General features: G+C 47.7%; 1 protein-coding gene across 1 annotated transcript; it reads left to right on the forward strand.

The window, feature by feature from the left end:
- The first annotated feature begins 1715 nt into the window (after positions 1 to 1715).
- On the forward strand, positions 1716 to 14241 carry LOC139018496 (F-box only protein 31-like). Its single transcript, XM_070427060.1, has 6 exons — positions 1716 to 1799; positions 2070 to 3441; positions 9579 to 9703; positions 10385 to 10625; positions 12989 to 13063; positions 14222 to 14241. The coding sequence occupies exons 1-6, from the start codon at positions 1716 to 1718 to the stop codon at positions 14239 to 14241; spliced, it is 1917 nt and encodes a 638-aa protein (XP_070283161.1).
- Positions 14242 to 15506: the final 1265 nt, after the last annotated feature.

The raw sequence follows: 15506 nt of genomic DNA on the forward strand, positions 1-15506 counted from the left end.
AATGGCCCTTGGCAGAAAAAAGGTTCCTCACCCCTGTAATGTAATGTATTTACACTTCAATATAGTCCCGGGAGTAGACCCACAGGGAACACTCCCTAAAAATCCAATTACTTCCCCTTTCCACCACTTAAAAGAAATCACAAATTATCCGATACTTGGGTACATTGATCAAATTACAAAAATGTCGTCAATCTCATGTTTAAAAAATGATTCTTGTGAACACAATTGCTTTCTTCCCATCGGTAATTAGAGTAGCATCTTTTCCTGTTTCTTTGCTCTTTAATTTTCTTTGCCATAAATAAGCTCTTCACAAAATTGTTCATATTTCTATTGCATAATCCATTCATTTTATTATCTGCAAGTATAGATTGTTCATTGCATTCTAAAAACAAATTACTTTCTGACCAAAATGACAGATATTACATGCTTATAGTAAATTCCCTTCATGTTCTATAATATAGCAGAAACATTCTACGTTCTAGCAAGTACTAAAACATTATTGTTGGCCAAAAGGCAGAGCTAGTCTCCTTCCAGCCTCTGGTCCTAGCTTGCCCATCCATCAGTTAGTACATCATCTTGTTTTATGTGTGTTTCTATTTAAAGACATCTTAGTTGTGACTGACTTCTTTCACTTAGCATAACATTTTAAAGTTTTATGTATGCTATATTCTAGTGTATGGGTATACCACATTTTGTTTACCCATTCACCAGTTGAGGAGTATTTCGGTTGTTTCCGGTTTGAGGCTCTTATGAATAACGCCGCTATGAACATTGTGTACACTTATTTTGTGTGAACATGTTTCCATTTCTTTTGGATATGTACCTACAAGTGGAACTTCTGGGCCTTCTGGTGACTCTCGTTTTCCAACGTGGCCCCGCTATTTTACATTTCCACCAGCAATGTACGAGGGGTCCGATTTTTAAACATTCTCATGGATGTTTTTTATTTTATTATTTTTTAATCTTTAATTTCTTTATTGTTTAAGGCATTACAAATGTGTCCTCATCCCCCCATTAATCCCCAACCTCCCCCTGCCCCCCCCCACTCATGTTCTCATCTCCCTGTTGTCCATGTCCATTGGTTTGGCTTATATGCATGCATGCAAGTCCTTTGATTGATCTCTTCCCCTTACCCCCTAGCTCCCCTACTTTCCCTCTGGGGATTGATAGTCTGATCGCTGTTTCTCTGTCTTTGGATCTGTCCCTGTTCATCAGTCTATGTTGTTCTCTATATTCCACAAATGAGTGAGATCATGTGGTATTTATCTTTCTCTGACTGGCTAATTTCACTTAGCATAATGCTCTCCAGTTCCATCCATGCTGTTGCAAATGGCAAGAGTTCCTTCTTTTTTACCGCAGTGTAGTACAGTATTCCATTGTGTAGATATACCAAAGTGTGGTTGTTTTTTTTACTGCATTTCTGTGAAATGTCCCTGCCCCCCCCCCCCCCCCCCTTCATAGTATCCCTAGAGGCCTATCCCTACAGAAAGCAGATTAGTGACTGCCTGGGGCTAGGGCGGGAGGACAGGGAGGGGGCACTGGGAAAGGGAGGCGACTGTTAATGGTATGGGTTTAAAGTCCTACAATTGGCTCCTCTCTGAGGGGGCGTGGCTAGGCCCTGGGGGCCTTGGCTTGACTCCAGGGTTGACTGACCCAACTTAAAACCCCGCTGAGGCGCCCTGGTCCACGCTGTGGTGGTTGTTACTCCTGGAGGCATGGAGGAGTGCGCTTGCCTCTGTGGCTTGGGCTCCTCGCGGGCATGTCAGTGTCGTCAGGAGTGCCAGCGCCCAGCTGAGAAGGCAAAGGACAAGGGCAAGCGGTGTCCTCAGAAGCGCCAGCGCCCAGCTGAGACGACTACAGCAGAAGGCAAGCGGTGTCCTCAGAAGCGCCAGCGCCCAGCTGAGGCGACTACAGCAGAAGGCAAGCGGTGTCGTCAGGAGTGCCAGGGCCCAGCTGAGAAGGCAAAGGCCGAGGGCAAGCGGTGTCCTCAGAAGCGCCAGCGCCGAGCTGAGACGGCTACAGCAGAAGGCAAGCGGTGTCGTCAGGAGTGCCAGGGCCCAGCTGAGAAGGCAGCGCCCCAGGGCAAGCCGGCCCCGGCAGAAAAGCACCTCGAGGCGGACGCGGCAGCGCCTTGCTGTGCGGGGAGTGGAGGAATAGCGAGCCCCAGGCCGCCCCCGCCGCCCCGGCACTGCTCTCTGCAGGACCTGCCGGTGGAGGTGCTGGTGGAGATCTTCGGCTCGCTCCCCGGCACCGATCTGCCCAGCCTGGCCCTGGCCTGCACCAAATTCCACCACATCCTGCACACCGACAGCATCTGGAGACGGCGCTGCCGGGAGGAGTTTGGCCTTCGTGAAAACTTGCAGAACCTGGAGATGATGGGTATGTCTTATCGAGAAGTCTATGCGAAGCTCTTCCACCCATACAGAGGCATTTTGGGATTGTGGCAGCTAGATACTGAGGGCTATAAAACACTGCTGAATGTCGTGGTGGATGGCTTACTCATTACTGGTTGGACGTATGGGCCTTGCCTTAACCTCCATGTGGATGGCCCAATGCAATTCAAGCCCTCGTTCAGAGTTCGCCTGTCGGAGAGGAAATCAGCCACGGTGGAGTGCATGGAAGGCCGCCACAGCAGGCCCCACAGCCGCCACATTCAGATTGGGAAGAACAGGTTCAGCACCCAGTGCAACAAGACAGACCACCTTAAGGATTTACCAGCGCCTCTTAGGGAGGACTGGGGGCGGGTGCTGGTGCAGAAGGACAGACTGAGGTATGACTGCTTGACCTACCGCCGCCTCTACCTCCCGCCCAGCCACCCGGACGACCTCATCAGGCCAGGCCTCTTCCAAGGCAAATACCATCGCTTCGGCCTAATGATTGCCATGCTCAGCTTCCATGGGAAGTATGCCAGGGTCACGAAGATCACGGGAGACTTCACCCAGACGTTAGAGATCCACCTCAGGCGCCGCATCCAGCTGGGAGATGGCAAGATCTTCCGCAACTTCAACACGCTCTACCGCGTGGTCCTGGAGATTGACGAGCAGGTGATCCTGGAGCAAGAAGATGGGACTGAGGATAGCGGGGGCCATGGCTGGCAGAGCCCTGCCCAGCCCAGCGTCGGGGAGTCCGGGGCTGCAGCTTCGGAGGAGCAGCCTGTCCCGTTTGTTCTGCCTGTGGGCGTGAGCTCTAGACTCCAGAACTACCCCCGAACCTGCAGGATGTGTTGCTATGGCGTGGACACTGTTACCACATGTGGCTCAGGCTACCCCTGGCGCTTCCCTGGAGTCTTCATCCTGTTCGATGAGAACCACTTCGGGTTCATCTCTCTGGAGACGAAATACTTCATCCTGTTCGGCAGAGTCCAGAACACCTTCCAGAATGTGGAGGCACCATCCCCGCGGGCCTTCCTGAAGATGCTCAAGAACATTCAGTCCCGACCCGGTAGGAGGAGCTGCTTGCATGCACTTTGAAGATTTGACCTTCTGAACAGGTTACCCATCTTTGTTTGTTGTTTTAATCCTCACCCGAGGATATTTTCCCATGGATGTTTAGAGAGAGTGGGGGAGAGAGGGAAAGACAGAAATAATCGATGTGAGAGAAACACATCAGTTGGTTGCCTCCTGCCCAAGCCCGGACCAGGGCCAGGCTGGGTAGGGGCCAGCAATTGAGGTAGAAATAAACCTTAGACCAGTGGTCTCAACCTTTCTAATGCTGCGACCCTTTAATAGAGTTCCTCATGTTGTGGTGACCCCCAATTTCATTGTTACAAATTGAGCATAATTAAAGCATAGTGATAAATCACAAAAGAAATAAAGACATCTTAGTTAATATATATTGTTTATTTATTAACATTACACTCATGGCCAATAGCAATAGAGCTCATTCCTTAAGGAAGCTTATCTGATACATTATCTCCATAATGCATAGCTAGTGCTTTGGCATTAAGGCTTCGGGCTATTTTAAACAGCAGGGCCACAGGCTCCTGGGATGGCGTCTTCAGAGACAAATGGGGACTGTTCCCATTCCTCACGGGGCTCTGAAGAAAAGAAGGAACATGGGGGAAAGGCAGAAAGCAGCTCCTCAGACTCCAGCAGTAGCGGTGAAGAGGCCAGCAGCTCCAGCTCATCTTCCTGCGGTGGGGTGGGGGGGTGGGGGGGGTGGCGGAGGTGGTGGCACCTCTGACTCAGACTCCAACTGAGCTTTGTTCATTCCTAGGTGGCGGGACAGAGAATTTCCCAACAGAAGTCTTTGGCATCTATGTACACTGCAGGGCTCTTCTCCCTGTCCCTGTTTATTGCTTTACTTCTTCCTTCCTTTCCCCTCCTCCTCCTCGATACAGAGTAGGACGGGTTGGCAAGCAGGGAATTGGGACAGAACTCTTAATATCAGGTCCACACACCCGGGAAGAGAGGTTCCTGCTGGGAGAAGAAATATATCTGAGCCTTTATTGGGTCCCCCTACACCAGTGATGGCGAACCTTTAGAGCTCGGCGTGTCAGCATTTTGAAAAACCCTAACTTAACTCTAGTGCCATATCACATGTAGAAAATTTTTGATATTTGCAACCATAGTAAAACAAAGACTTATAGTTTTGATATTTATTTTATATATTTAAATGCCATTTAACAAAGAAAAATCAACCAAAAAAATGGGTTCGCGTGTCATCTCTGACACACGTCATAGGTTCGCCATTCACTGCCCTACACCATCAGTACCACTCCCTCTAGGAGCCCCAAGCAATGAAGGATCTTGAAACAAGCAGATGATTGGGCAGCTGTGTGGAGCACACTGCACTGGACTGCGTATTTGTGAAGAAATAAGTTTTGCTTTCTTTATTTTCTGTCTGCCAAAGGTGGTCGGGGGCCACCATGAGCCTGTGATTCCTATATTCTCTGTAAGAACTCTACCTCTGGAATCTTATATTATATCTGGTGTGAGAAAGGAGTTGCCATTCTTTATGTGAGAGTGGGCAGCATCATGTAGCAGGCAATATTTATACATGTATATTTAACTCTGACATCTCTATGAGACTTTCTTACTAATTTTAAATAAAATTGTGTTTTCTAAGTTTAACTGTTTCATTTGAATGAGGGCCTCTATGGAATAAATGTTTTATAATTTGGAGCACTGCTTCTCCAAGTAGTGTCTGCATTTGTTCTTGGAAAAACCTAAATTCCTTCCTTTTGCTCCAGGTTTAAGTGAATCTCCTATTTAGCTTTCAGGGTTGATGGATGTATGAGTGTATGTATGAATGAAGAGATAGATAGATAGGTAGATAGATAGATAGATAGATAGATAGATAGAAATATAAAGATACCTGGATAGCCCTGGCTGCTGTCCTCAGTGTTTAGAGCATTGGCCTACACTCCAAAGGGTCTTGAGTTCAATTTCTGATCACGAGCACCTACCTGGGTAGCAGGTTTGATCCCTGCCCCCAGTTGGGGTGTGTTTGGGAGGCAACCAACTAATTTGCCTCTCACTTAGGTTTCTCTCTCTCTTACAAGCAATGGAAAAAATATCCTCAGGTGAGGATTAACAAAAAAAATAAGGTATGTGGATAGATACATACATAGATACATAGAAAGACACTATTCTGTTCTACTGGTCTGTCTGTGAATTACTGTGGCAGGACCACATTGCTTTGATTATTTGGTTTGCAGATATATTTGAAAATCTATTTAAGGTGGAATTAAATTAAATCCTTCCCCCCCTGTATATTCCTGGCTATTTCCATATTGTGTTCTCATGAATGTAAGCAAAATAAAATAATTGTGTCATTTTTATATGAAAACCATTAAATTTTCAGCATTTAGAGGACTAGATATCTTAGTGAATTATTAAGTGTTTTTCTAGATAAAGTTCATTTTACAAAGTAAAGGCAGCATTGACATGTTTTATACCTCTAATCCTTTCTCTTTCTAAAAGTGTTGGTTGGAATATTCCGAACAATGTTAAGTAATAGCAGTGATATGTGCTTGTCTTGCTTCAGACTTTCAAACTCATGTTTAAAGGACTTTCAACTATTGAAATTATGCTGATTAATATTACAGTTAAAATAAACTATATAACCTAGTCAGAAAATGCCTATGGGTTTATATTACTGTTTTCATTGCATAATGTGTATTTTTAACACACAATTTCTATTATCCACTCAGTGTGGACCCAGGAGAAGCGCTGGGTGATGTGTCTGAGCACCTGGAAGGGTGTCCCTTTCCTCTGCTCCACTTGAAGGAGCATCTGAACTGCCTGGTGGTGGCCATGCTGCAGAGGCCCCAGCAGAGAGGGGTGGTATAGATGTCAGCCAGCAGGTGGCAGCGGAGCCTGGCTGCAGCCTGGTTTTCATTCTGTATTCCTGCGTGTGTGTGTGTGTGTGTGTGTGTGTGTGTGTGTGTGTATTTAGTTCATGACTGTTTCATCACACATCTAGGTTTGTGTGTCACCAACACAGTCACTACACCCCTGCCCTCAACTCCTGGAAACCGCTAATGTATTCCCCATTTCTATCATTTTGTCATTTCAAGAATGTTGTATCAATGGAATCAGACAGTATATAACCTTCAGGGAATGACTCTTTTCACTCAGCATAATTCTCTGACAATCCACCCAAGTTGCTGTGGGTATGAGCAGTGGATTCTTTTTATGGCTGAGTGGTGTTCCATGGTATGGGTGCCCCACAGAGTGCTTATGTCTCTTCCTGTTGATGGAAAGGGGTTTGTTTCCAGGTTTTTTGGCTCTTACAAATAAAGGTGCAATGAACATTCCTTTAGAAGTATTTATGTGAGCATAAATTGTCATTTCTTTGGGATAAATGCTCAAGAGTGTACTTGCTTGGTCCTCTGGTTAGTTTTATAAGAAACTTATGAGTGCTTAGCTTTATAAGAAACTGCCAAACTATTGCAGTTGCTGTACCATTTTATATTCCCACCACAATGTACTGTGACCCACACCTGCATCCTCACCAGGGTTTGGTGTTGTCACTATGCATATCAACTCAGACTCATGTGTAAATGGCATTTCATTGTGGTTTTAATGTGAATTTCCCGAAGGCTAGTGACATTGAACATCTTTGCACATTTACTTGTAATCTGTGTATCTTCAGGAAATGTCAGCTACTGTCTCTATTTTCTAATACAGTTTTTTTTATAGTTGAGTTTGAGAGTTCTTTATACATATTAATTCTTTGTAGAATTTGTGTTTTGCAAATCTTTTCTCCAGATTGTACCTTGTCCTTCAATCTTCTAAACAGGATCTTTTGCAGAACAAATTTAGATAATTTTGATAAGGTTCAATTCCTCATCTTTTCATCTATGGATTGTGTTTTAGCATCAAATCTAAGAATGTTTTGCCCTATGTAATCTGGAGACTTTTCCTCAGTAGTTGATGTGTAGTTAATCATTGACTAACATGGGTTTGAAGTGTGTAGGTCCAGTTATACATGGATTTTTTTCAATAAGTCCTAGATCCTGAAGATTTTCTCCTATATTTTTCCCTAAAATGTTTATAGTTTTACTTTCTCCATTCAAATCTGTGATCCATTTGAGTTCATTTTTGTATACGATGTGTGATTTAGGTCCAGGTTCGAGGTTCACTTTTTGCCTATGGAAGTCCAGTTGCTCCCACACCATTTGTTGAAAAAACTCTCCTTCTGCCAGTGAATCGCTTGTGCATCCTTGTCAAAAATCACGGGGGCCTGTGAGGGTGGGTCTACTTCTGGATTCTCTATTCTGTTCTATTGATATATATTACACTGTAATTAGTAAGCTTCTGCTACGACCATATTGAAATTTTAAATGTTTTGTAGTTAAATTTATAAAAGAGAATGGAAACAGACACACTTACTATGTTTATAGTTATTATTTTGAAATAATTTTAAGTTCACAAGAAGTTGCAAAAACAATAGAGAGATCCTGTGTCTCCATAACCCGACCTTCTCCAGTGGAAGAGTAGGACCAGTGCATTATGAAACCAGGACTAACTAGATTACAGACTTTATTACACTTTTCACCAGTTTTTGCATCTACTCATGTGAGATCATTTCATCAATGAGACATCAATTTTAATAATGTACAGTATTTAACCCACTATATCCAAATACATAACCATTTCAGCATATATCAATATAAAAATTATTAAGGAGATATTTTATATTTTTTTATTTGTACTAAATTTTCCAAACCTGGTGGTATTTTGCACTTCAGTTCTGTGTACGATTCTGCTATTATTTATTAAATATTGGTCGTTAAAATTTGAATCACTTATAAACTCACTTATATAAATTACTTCAGAAGTTATTGTATATCCCTGCCATCAGTGGAAAATCAATATGACTTGTCATAAATAAGACAAAACTATACAAATAATAGAATATGGAAACATGATTAACTCCATTCTATCTAAGTGTGGTATTCTCTCTAAGGCCATCTTTCTCTTTGTTAAAACGGGAGATTAGAAAGTGCAAAAAGTGTGCATATCATGTCCCTTTTTGTGTTAAAAGAAGAAATATTAGTATATACAGAGGTGGGAGAGAGAAAGATGCTACCTATCCCCGAATGTAACTTTTTGGTAGTTTTGACTCTGGAATGAGGTAATTTTTTTACATACTTTAAAGCAATTTATTAAAAAAAAAAAAAAAAGTAAACAGAAACATTTGAAACTAACAGTAAGTGAAGTTGGTGACATAGCCACACAGAGAAAAACAATATTTCAAACGACATAATCTTATATGGTCTGTCCTTGATGGGTTGTGGCCAAGGGCACAAAGACCACAAATAATCTTTTGAGATATAATCGGGAGACTTTTCCTCAGTAGTTGATGTGTAGTTAATCTTTGACCAACAAGGGTTTGAAGTGTGTAGGTCCAGTTATACATGGATTTTTTTAAATAAATATGTACAGTATTGTAAGTGTATTTATTTTATGACTTTCTCACTAACATTTATCTCCTCTAGCTTACCTTATTTTAAGAATACAGTATATAATGCACAAAATAATTTAATCATCTGTTTATGTTATCACAGAGGCTTCTGGTCAACAATAGGCTACTCCTAGTAAAGCTTCGGGGGAATCAAAGTTATACTTGTATTTTTAATCCCTCACCATGTTCTTCAAGGGCCAGCTGTACATATAACTACTTTGGAAAATTGATCCATAATAGTCAGCCACTCAGAAAAATATGCTTTGTTTGCCCATGCTCTGGTGGACACCTGCCCAGGAAAGCAAAGTGTTTTGGGGAAGCAGAGGCCCCCTCTCTGCATGCCCTGGGGACACCAGTCCAGAACGCAGAGGGTTTGTGGAATGCAGGGCTCCACTCTGCACTTGCAGGGGGCCACCCCAGCCCAGGTTCTCCAAGGCTCATGGAAAGCAGAGCTGGGCTCTGCGCATGCGCCGCTCTCCTGACAGCTGCCAAGCGACAGCAAAGATTTCAAAAACCAAAGCGCTTCCACTGGCACCTGCTCTGTAGAGAGCAGCCGAGGCGGATCCTGGAAAACTGCCACCTGTGTGTGGACAGCTGGGTCCTGCTCCCCTGACAGATCCCTTCCCCTCTTTAGCGCTGCACAGGCGCTTCCCCTGGGCCTGCAGGGCCACCAGGGAAGCAGGGGTCTCTGCCTGTCACGGTGCTCATGGCCATCAAGCCCACACCCTCACCCGCAGCCTATCAGAACCACAGGAGAGACCTGGAGGACCTGCACCTTTGCTGGCCCTGGGTCCTCCCTGTCCCGTGCACGTGCCCCTCCTCCAGAATTGTAGTGCGCGCTCCTTCCTCGAGCCGCTGTCACATGTTCCAAGTGTTCCCCAGCAACAGGCTTAATGTTAGCTCTTGGCTTTAGACAGTTTGGGCTGCTGAAGCTGCTCACTGACTCCGTGTTAGAGGCCAGAACTGTCCCAAGCGCCCAATGGGCGGTTTACTGGCCAGGCTCTGGCGCCGCCCCCCGCCCAGGGCGCCTGGGCCTGCCCTCCCAGTGCCCTTAGCTGTGCCCAGGCCAGCTGTGCATATGCCTCCCTGGGTCTGGGGCCCTGATGGCTCTGGGGAGGCGAGGTCTGCCTTTAGGGCCATGGGGGCTCAGCGGGGCGTCTCTTCCCTGGTACCCAGGCCTGGGCCTCTGCTGAGAATCATCTTCTCTCAGGTGCCAGCAGGCGCCAGCCGCAGGGAACCCCAGGCCTTCGCGATGAGCTCCTGCACCACTAGAAATGCCATCACCAGCTCCTACAGCTCCACCCGAGGTTTCCCTCCGGTGCAGAGCAGGAGGGTGTCCACCTGCGCATGCAGACAGCACTGTTCCGCTTTCCACAAGCCCACTTGCCCCTCCAGGAGGCCCCCGGGGTCCTTAAAGGCAGGGAGCCAGCAGGGCCCTCAGGCTCCCTCCTCAGCTCCCCTGCTTCCCCAGCTGGAGAGGCAGCAGGGAAAGGACCAAGATGGCACCAACGGGCACAAAGGATCCCTGAGGAACAGCTCACCGGCCCATGACAGTGCCAGGCCCCCCCTACGCAAGGTGGCTCTGCTGCCACACAGGCGGGGGGAGCCTCTGAGGCTGCCATCAGCTCCTCACCTGAGCTTCCAGGTCACAGCCAAGCACCTGGACGCGGAGAAGAAAGCCGCGCTCCAGAGCATCCACGCTGCTCTGTGGGGTGAGACTGAGACCATCTCAGGCTGCTGTGCTCCAGAGCCTGGGTGTCCTTCCCTCCTCGCTGCTGCCAGCACTGCTCCTGTCACCATTGCCAGTCCCCCTCCCTCCCCCAGCCTGCCAGTGCCTTCTGCAGGCAGTGCCTGCCCCTCAACCAGCACATCCACAGGCTTGGCTCCCCAGCCTGCCTCTGAAACAGAGGTCACCCCCATGGACACCACCCCACCTATCTGTGCTCAGGTGTCCAGGGCGCCCCCTGGCTCTAATGGTGGAAATCAGGCAGCTCCAGCCCCAGCCCAGGCCCCAAACTCTGCTACAGGCCAGCCAGCCTTGGGCAGCACCATGCAGGCCCCTTTTGGGGCCTCAGTATCCACAACTTCCACCTTGAGTACCCATGCCAGCACCAGGCCAGCCTTTGATTCCACCCCAGGTGTAGGTCTCTCTGGCTCAGCCACTGTCAGCTCTGGGGGGAGTTTGGGCAGGAACACCAGAAAGCGAAAGCGCTCTCACAGGAATGCTGCCATAGTGACCAGCACCAAGGTCCCCAGCACCCCCTCTGGCCCAGCCACTCTCACCTCTGGGGGGGCTTTGGGCAGGAACACCTGAAAGCGCTATCGCCCAGATGCTGCCATGATGACCCACAGCGAGGGCCCCAGCACTAAGAAACCCAGGAAGTCCTGTCCTGAGAGATACACCCAAGCAGGGCCATCTCTCCTCCAGCTCAGGACCCAGCACCAGTTCCAGCTGGGCGGCCTCAGGTGGGACGTCCTTCGGCCCCCACCCCAGCAGCACCCCCCTCTGCTGTGGGCACAGCAAGGAACAGCCTTGCTGTTTGGGGCCAGCTGTGGCTTGGCCACAAAATGGTTGGGCCATCAAGGGAGTTCTTACTGAAGCACTAAGCCCTTTGTTTGAGCCCCACAGCAGGGCCTTTGGGCTGAGAGGTGTTGGAGACAATCCTGAAACCTGAGAGGGTCATGGCACAAGCTTTGTTCACTGGCCAGTGAATGGAGAAGAGGGGGTTGGAACTCTGAAATCCTGTTGTATATTCAAGAGGAGGCTAGAAATGAAGCCGTGGTCCAGGCAAATTAGAAAGAGGACACTTCCTGGTCTTTCTGGGGACGGGGTGGCAGTTTCCCCCCGAATCAGGGATGGACATCTTTTCTTTCCATTCATGGATCCCTTTGGTCATTGTCATGCTGACTGCCAATGGTCATGGAGCCGCTGGGTGTGTGATGGAGCACAGAGGTTGGATTATAATGAGGGGTGCGATCCTTTGGGGGTGAGCTCCCTGCCATCTGGGCTGAAACAGGTTGAAGCTGGTCTTTATGGCTCACCCACCACAGGCTACTTCCTGCCTAAGAGACAAACAGCTCTGCTGTGCAGGGTTCCTCGCAGCTGCTGAGAAAAACAGTGCTGTGACCAGTACTGAGCCCTCGGGCAGCATCCCTGCTCAAGGTCAGAAAACACTGGCTCTGGCCCTGCAGTTTGGGGTTTGAGCAGCACCTGTGGAAACAAGTGGGTTTCCCTGCACCAGCCACTATGAGAGAAGCTGAAGTATGCATGCCTGCAGCCCCCACACCAGAACACCCCAAAGGTGAGCAGAGGCCCTGCACTAAGAACGCCCACATGCTTGGAGGCACTATTGCTCCCTCCCCCATGTCTCACCTTCGAAGCTGCACCCAAGCAGAGCTCCCTTATTTCCATTCAAGGACCCAGCACTACTGCCAGGAAGGGCTGCCTTTAGTGGGGTGTTTGTCCTGGCTCCTCCCCCAGCCGCTCCACCACTGTGGGGGGCACAGTGAGAAGAGCCTTGCAATCAGGGCCCCCTCATGGACTGTCCAGGACTTGGTTGGACAGAAAACCATCGCCCATCAACTGGGTCCTTTTCCTCCCTTTTGGCTTCCACTCCCCTCAGGTCTAACAGGCAAATCCTGTCCTAAAACTCAGCCTCCTCCAGAAGCAGCCTGTGACCACCTTCTTCCCAGTCGGGACCGTGTTTGGTCCTCCTACATTGGCAGTAGAACTCTAGCCCTGACATCTGCCACCTGGAAGCAAACTGGGTGCCCATTGATACAACAGCCCATTCCTAGCCCTGCCCTGCAGTTTTCCCCAAAGATGGGTGGGATGAGGCTGTTGTCCAATCCCTGTGTTCAGAGGCCTCAAGACAATAGACAAGAGGCTCTTGAGGAAAATTGAGAGATGCCCGTGCCAGGGTGCGTCCCTTCGTTATTCCTGTGATGCTGTCACAAATGTGTGATTCTGGGCACCCCTGGGACTCCCAGATGCCTGTGTTAGTGAAACTTTAACTGAGTGAGGTGCTGGGGAGTATGGGCCGGACAGGGCCTGCTGACCATTGTGTCCCTGCAGCGGCTGTGGAGGCTGCGTCCTGCATGGATTTGGCTGGCTTCCTGCTCGGAAATAAGATCATGGCTCTTCATGAAGGTGGGCAAGAGCTTCTGCCCTGTTGTGGGTCCAAGCCTGAAGGTCCAGGACCTGGAGCAGCTGATGTTGAACACCTGAGTTCAGACCAGGGGATACAGGCTGGGGTAATCCCCCAGATAGTCCCTGCTCCTCCCTGTGCTCTGTGAGAGCACGTGCCTCCCAGCAATCTCTCTCTGCTCTCCTTCCTGCTTCTCAGACCCGCAGACTCTTTTCCACCACAGGGCCTGTGCACATCCTACCCCTGGTTCTATCCCTCATCTTCCATGTCTGGTTCCTTGTCATATTCAGGTCTTCCCCTCGCCAATTGTAAATTCCAACCCTCACCCGATTTATCTTTCATATCACCTTGTTTATTCTCTTCACAACTGTTATCACCATCTGTAATTATTCATGTATTTGTTATTTTAATATTTACTGACTGTTGTCTGTCTCCCCTTTTTGACTGAACTCCATGAGGACAGGCAAGGACATCTGGGTTATTCCCCATTATGGACCCAGGGTCTGGAAGAGCACAGCATCAGGTAAATGCCCGCAAAACAAGTGTTGAGTGAGTCAGTGCCTTCTGTGAGCCAAGCCCTCTTTTAAATGCAGCAAGACCAACGTTTCATAGACCCCATATGCCCACCCAGTTACAACTCACCTAGAGGCAACCACTAAAGGGGAGAAGTGGCTTCACAAGCTCCTCTTGGTGGCTGAATGTGTGTGTTGGGGGGAGCTTCATGGCCTGAGTATTTGTACAAAAGAGCCTCCCACCAGCGTCACCCCTAGAGTTCTGACTGCACAGCCATACCCCCAACCCGGAGGCTGGTCAGGAATGGCGAGCGGGTTGCAACTCCAGTTGGTGCAGCTGCTGCCAGGAGGACCATGTTAAGAAAGCTTCTGCAGCTGTGATTGGGCTTCTTGGGAAAGAGTGCATGGATTGATTAGCCATGTCTGCACCAGGCAAGGGAAGGGAGAGAGTCATGCCTGCCATGGGTTTGCCATCTCTGCCATGGGTGATGACTCCCCTTTCCTGGAGGAAATAAGGCCCTTTCCTTGATCTTCTCCCCTGTCTGCCGAGGCTGCTGGCCAGAACATGATGGGCAGGGCTCTGGATTTGGCCTTCGGTATCTGAATCCTCAGCCACGTGATCTTCACACCCCTCTGCTCAATTTCCAGGTATTGCTGATAACTTCTAAAAGGGATGGGTTTCCATAGGCCTTCCATAATCCTGGGAGTGCCTTGTTAATGGAGAATTTAGAGATGCCCATGCCAGGTGGTAAATGAGAGCCATTCATTCATTCATGCAATCCCTCATTTATGAACCTATATACTGAGCCCTCCTTTATGCCAGGCACTGTGCTAAGCCCTGGAGATACAGATATGAAGAGGAACCATTCTTGCCCTGTGGTGGCCTCTCAGGGAGTATTATATTGTTAAATAATCATTTAATTGCTTAGTCCATGTCTCTAAGGTCACAGTCTGGAGGTGAAGTCAGAAAAGGAGCAGGATGTTATACTGCAGAGTCTGAGGGGGCACAGAGGAGGGGCCCCTCCACCACCTCTGGCTGGTCTGAGAGGCCTTCCTGCAGGAGGGCGTGTCCTTGCTGAGACCTAAAATGTTAAAAGGGGTGAGCCTTGGAATGGGGTGGGAGGAAAACAGGAATGAGCAGCAACGCAGGGAAATTCCTGAGAAGAGACCCAGTGGCAGAGGGATTTGCAGATTTCTCGGTGTGACTAGATCATGGGTCAAAAAGGTCAGTGATAAGGGGATGGATGGAGTGGTGATCGGGAAAAAGGTCATGAACGCCTTGTCTGTCATGTTAAGCTTGCTTCTCAAAGTTAGTCTGGATTCTATAACCAAGACTCCTCTTGGACAGCACTTCTTTCCAACTGAGATAGATAGATAGATAGATAGATAGATAGATAGATAGATAGATAGATAATAGATAGATAGATGATAGATATATATTTAGATAGAGAGGGTGATAGAATAATATTGGTATGAGATTAGATTCTGGCTTACCCATCAACAATATATAAAATTGTGTTTTACCACATCTTCCTGCTCACTGGTATTACTGTGTGTTTTCTGTTTTAACTCTTATGCATTTTCCAGGATCAATAAAGTTTGTTTTGGTTGCTATTTCTTTTTCCTAGAGATGCTGAACTTCTTCCTATTTGCATATTGGTCCCATTGGATTTTATTTTTGTGACCATCTTTTCTCCTTCTTTACTCTTCTCAATGGCAAAATCAGATTCAGGCCTCCAACAGAATGTGGGCTCCCATTCAGTCTGTCTGGTTCTAAATCCTCTAACTTTCACCCTGCTAAATTGGGCACCTTACAGTGAGGGGGTTCTTTTCCCAGCATCAAGCAGGGTTCAGGAATATGGAGAAGGCTGTGTGTAAATTTTAAATAAGAGTCCAGAGATGAAATATAATTTTGAAAGGCATTTGGGGTCAG

Source organism: Myotis yumanensis, unplaced genomic scaffold (assembly GCF_028538775.1).
Source record: "Myotis yumanensis isolate MYYU_CA2020_CCGP unplaced genomic scaffold, mMyoYum1.0.hap1 SCAF_10, whole genome shotgun sequence".
In the NCBI taxonomy this organism is placed as follows: Eukaryota; Metazoa; Chordata; class Mammalia; order Chiroptera; family Vespertilionidae; genus Myotis; species Myotis yumanensis.